The 3,861-nt window shown below is 43.7% G+C and overlaps 1 protein-coding gene across 1 annotated transcript; it reads left to right on the top strand.

Annotated features, from left to right (window-relative positions):
- Positions 1-2,337: 2,337 nt before the first annotated feature.
- On the top strand, positions 2,338-3,003 carry LOC124461603. The gene has a single exon (XM_047013120.1). The coding sequence runs from the start codon at positions 2,338-2,340 to the stop codon at positions 3,001-3,003; it is 666 nt and encodes a 221-aa protein (XP_046869076.1).
- Positions 3,004-3,861: the final 858 nt, after the last annotated feature.

Raw genomic sequence — 3,861 nt, 5'->3', positions numbered from 1 at the left:
CAGTTTATGAGAGAGTATATCCAGCTGGGTCACATAAAGGAAGTAGCTGCAGACGAAGCTACAAACGTACGTAAGAAGTCATTCTATTTGCCACACCATCCAGTCATAGGTGCCAAGCTGCGGGTGGTGTTCGATGGATCATTTCAAGATCGGGATGGACGATCTCTTAACGACGCACTTCACATTGGCCCATGTATACAACGCAACATCTTCAACGTTTGAACGAATGCACAGATTCGTATTTTCTGCGGACATCGTCAAAATGTTCAGACAGATTTTAGTGGCCCTGAACATCAGAATTTTCAACGAATCCTTTGGAGAGAAGACCCTGAGGAACCATTGAAGCAGTACAAGTTGACCACAGTCACCTATGGCACGGCATGTGCACCGTTTCTAGCAGTTAGAGTGCTGGAACAACTGGCAACTGATCACGAATACGAGTTTCCAAGGGCGGCTAGGATACTTTTGGATGATTTCTACGTCGATGACGTACTGACAGGAGCCATGAACGAACAAGAACTGCTCGACATTAAGGAAGAGCTGATACTCCTTATCACGGGCACAATTGGAGCTAAGCAAATGGGTCTTGAATAGTAAACGAATTGCCAGCAACGAGGGAAATGAAATCGATTTCTCAAAGATGGCAGCAAAGGTGCTTGGGCTGCATTGGCGTCCTGGAGAAGACGTCCTAACATATAAGGTTTATCGGAACATATGACTTGTACGAAGCGACAAGTGCTGTCTGACACGGCACGCATCTTTGACCCACTCGGCATTTTAACGCCAGTGGTGATCAAGTTTAAAATTCTGCTCCAAGAATTATGGCTGCTTAATCTGGATTGGGACTCGAAACTGCCAACGAAGCAAGCGCACTTATGGCAAACATTCAGAAAGGACATTTTCACGTTAAGGAACCTGAAGATACCACGATTTGACAATCAACGCGATGACATCGAACTGCATGGATTTTCAGATGCTTCGTTAAAGGCTTACTCTGCTGTCATTTACAACCGTGTGACACACCTAGATGGAAGCATCGGAGTGGCCCTCATTGCAGCTAAAACAAGAGTGTCACCATTAAAGCAGAAGTCGTTGCCACGATTGGATCTTTGCGGAGCTCTACTATTAGCTCGTTTATTCCAAGCGGTAAGGTCTGGTCTGCGCCAGAAGGATGTTAAGATACACGCATGGACCGATTCTACAATCGTTTTGTCATGGCTTTCGCATCAACCCTGTAAACTTAAAACATTTGTTGCCAACCGAACGGCAGAAATACTAGAGACCATACCACGTAGCGCTTGGAGACATGTCAGCACTAAAGAGAATCCTGCGGATTGTGCATCACGAGGCATGCTAGCGAGTGACTTAATTAACTTTGATCTATGGTGGAAGGGACCATCTTGGCTGCACGACTGTACACTATACTCAGAGACAATGAATAGACCACCAACTTGCTGCTCAATTCTCAAGCCAGCAGCAGAACTTGAGTTCAAATCCAATATCTTGACAACCATTTCCAAGGATATTGAGGATTCCCCATTTGAGGTACTACTCGGAAGGACATCATCTTGGATCAGACTGGTTCGAGTGGTCGCATATGTATTCCGCTTCGTTCATCGAATCAAATCAAGCAAGTCTAAATATTCAGGACCTCTAAAGTTTGATGAAGTTACCTGAGCACGGAAGTTTTGCCTACGACAGGCACAAAATCAATTCAATGACGATAGACAGCTGCTTTTGAGGAAGCAATCTTTGGAGCGACGATCAATTTTAAACAAACTATCTCCCTTCGTTGACGAAGATGGAATTATACGTGTGGGTGGACGTTTGGAAAGGTCGCAATTGCCTGCAGATGCCAAGCATCCAGTAGTTTTGCCGAAACAACATCGCCTTGTGGAATTGCTGCTGAAACATGAGCATAAGGTCAATCTTCATCCAGGAGTTTCAGCAATGTTTGTAATAATTCGCCAGAAATATTGGATCATTGGCGCACGAAACTGTTTTAGACAGCGACATCACACAGCAAATCAGTTTATGGCCAATTTACCGGCTGTTCGAGTGCGACAAGCCTTTCCATTTGAGCATACTGGATGCGATTATGCTGGTCCTATCTTGTTGAAGGTTCACAAGGGACGAAACCCCAGGAAGGAAAAGGGCTACATTTGCCTGTTTGTATGTATGGTTACTTCAGCTCTTCATCTGGAGCTGGCCACTGATCTCAGCACCGACACATTCTTGGCGGCATTAAAACGTTTTATGGCTCGTCGTGGGAAGTGCTCCCAAATGTATAGCGATAACGGGCGTAACTTTGTTGTCGCAAAACGTGCACTAGACGAAATGGTACAGCTTCTCGCTTCACGCGAGCACAATGATGTCGTTTCAAAAGCCCTTGCGGATCAAGGCATCAAATGGAATTTTATTCCTCCATATTCACCACACTGGGGTGGTAAGTGGGAGTCGGCAGTACGCTCGGTTAAGCTGCATTTGCGACGTGTAATAGGAACGAACGTCCTCACCTTTGAGCAGATGCACACACTGCTCTCGCAAATAGAATCTGTCGTTAATTCGCGACCATTGTGCACAGGATCGGATACTGAAATTGCCTACCTGTCACCGGCACATTTCTTAATTGGCAGAACATATACAGCAGTTCCTGAAGACAGCTATTTGCAGATTCCGACCAATCGATTGAGCTACTGGCAGCATGTTCAAGCAATGCTTCAAGGATTTTGGAAACGTTGGCATCAAGAATACTTGACATCGCTACAACAGCGCCCGAAATGGACCACCAAGTTACCAAACATTGCGATCGGTAATCTTGTACTGATCAAGGACTCTAACGTGCCTCCATTGGCATGGCTCTTAGGACGGGTAACTCAGCTGTTCACAGGAGATGATGGCCTCGTCAGAGCGGTTCAGGTTCTCACCAAATCAGGACAAGTCACAAAGATTGCAGCCCTACCGGGTTCAGAAACTGAGTTTCAGGGGTGGGCGGGATGTTGAGGAACCAATTGTCATTTAACTTACATTGCTATACGCAGCAAAGCAAAGACTCATGAATGATCTTGCACATCTCACAATGCTTTTGTTTTTGTATTTTCTCTTAAGTTTTCTAGAATATACTGGCGCCAGTCTGGTATGTAAAAAGTGAAAATAAAGTTAAGTTCTTATGAGATATTAAACACAGTGGTTTATTGTTCATCAATAACTAAGGCGTATAATTTGCCTAAGGGGATTTTTATTCGTCTTCGGAACGGACGAAATATTCAGAATTAGGTGAAATGAGTCAACAGAAGGCTCCAAAGTAGTTTGGAATCAGTTTTAAGTTAAGTTTACATTGAATATTCTTTTTTTTTTGTTTCATGGCAATGGCAGTGTATATTTTCGTTAATTAATAATTTTAATTTTTCATTCATTTTTCAGTATGCTAGACGCATACTAAACATCTTCTCTAAAGTCTATCAGATGCGTTATGCTCAATTTGTCACAAAGCAGTTTGGTCCAGGCAAGAGTTGGTGGTGAAAACTTCATGCCATCATCTATTTCATAAAAATTGTAAATCAGAATGGATTGATCAGTTTAATGTATATCAAGTTTGTGATGCTTTAAAAGTCCAGAACGTACCATTTGCAGAGGTAAAATCGGAACGTCCTGTAAACATGGGTGCAATCACAACAGGAGCGGTTCCGAAAGGCCCAAATAAATGGGGGTGTACGAGCTAATCAAGCATCTGCAAATATAGAGATGTCTGCAGGAGACCGACCCACAACGATAAGAAAACAACGAGGAAGACCTCGTAGAGGCTTAGACGCTTGTAGAAGACCAGCGCGAGCCTCGATAGAAATTGATTATGACAGACTT

The sequence above is a fragment of the Drosophila willistoni genome, unplaced genomic scaffold (genome assembly GCF_018902025.1).
Source record: "Drosophila willistoni isolate 14030-0811.24 unplaced genomic scaffold, UCI_dwil_1.1 Seg550, whole genome shotgun sequence".
NCBI classification, from domain to species: Eukaryota; Metazoa; Arthropoda; class Insecta; order Diptera; family Drosophilidae; genus Drosophila; species Drosophila willistoni.
Note: the sequence above shows the minus strand (reverse complement) of the source record. Positions and strands in the feature narration are given on the sequence as shown.

Coding starts and splice junctions, on each gene's coding strand:
- LOC124461603 (XM_047013120.1), top strand. CDS start 2,338: ATGGTACAGCTTCTCGCTTCACGCGAGCACAATGATGTCGTTTCAAAA.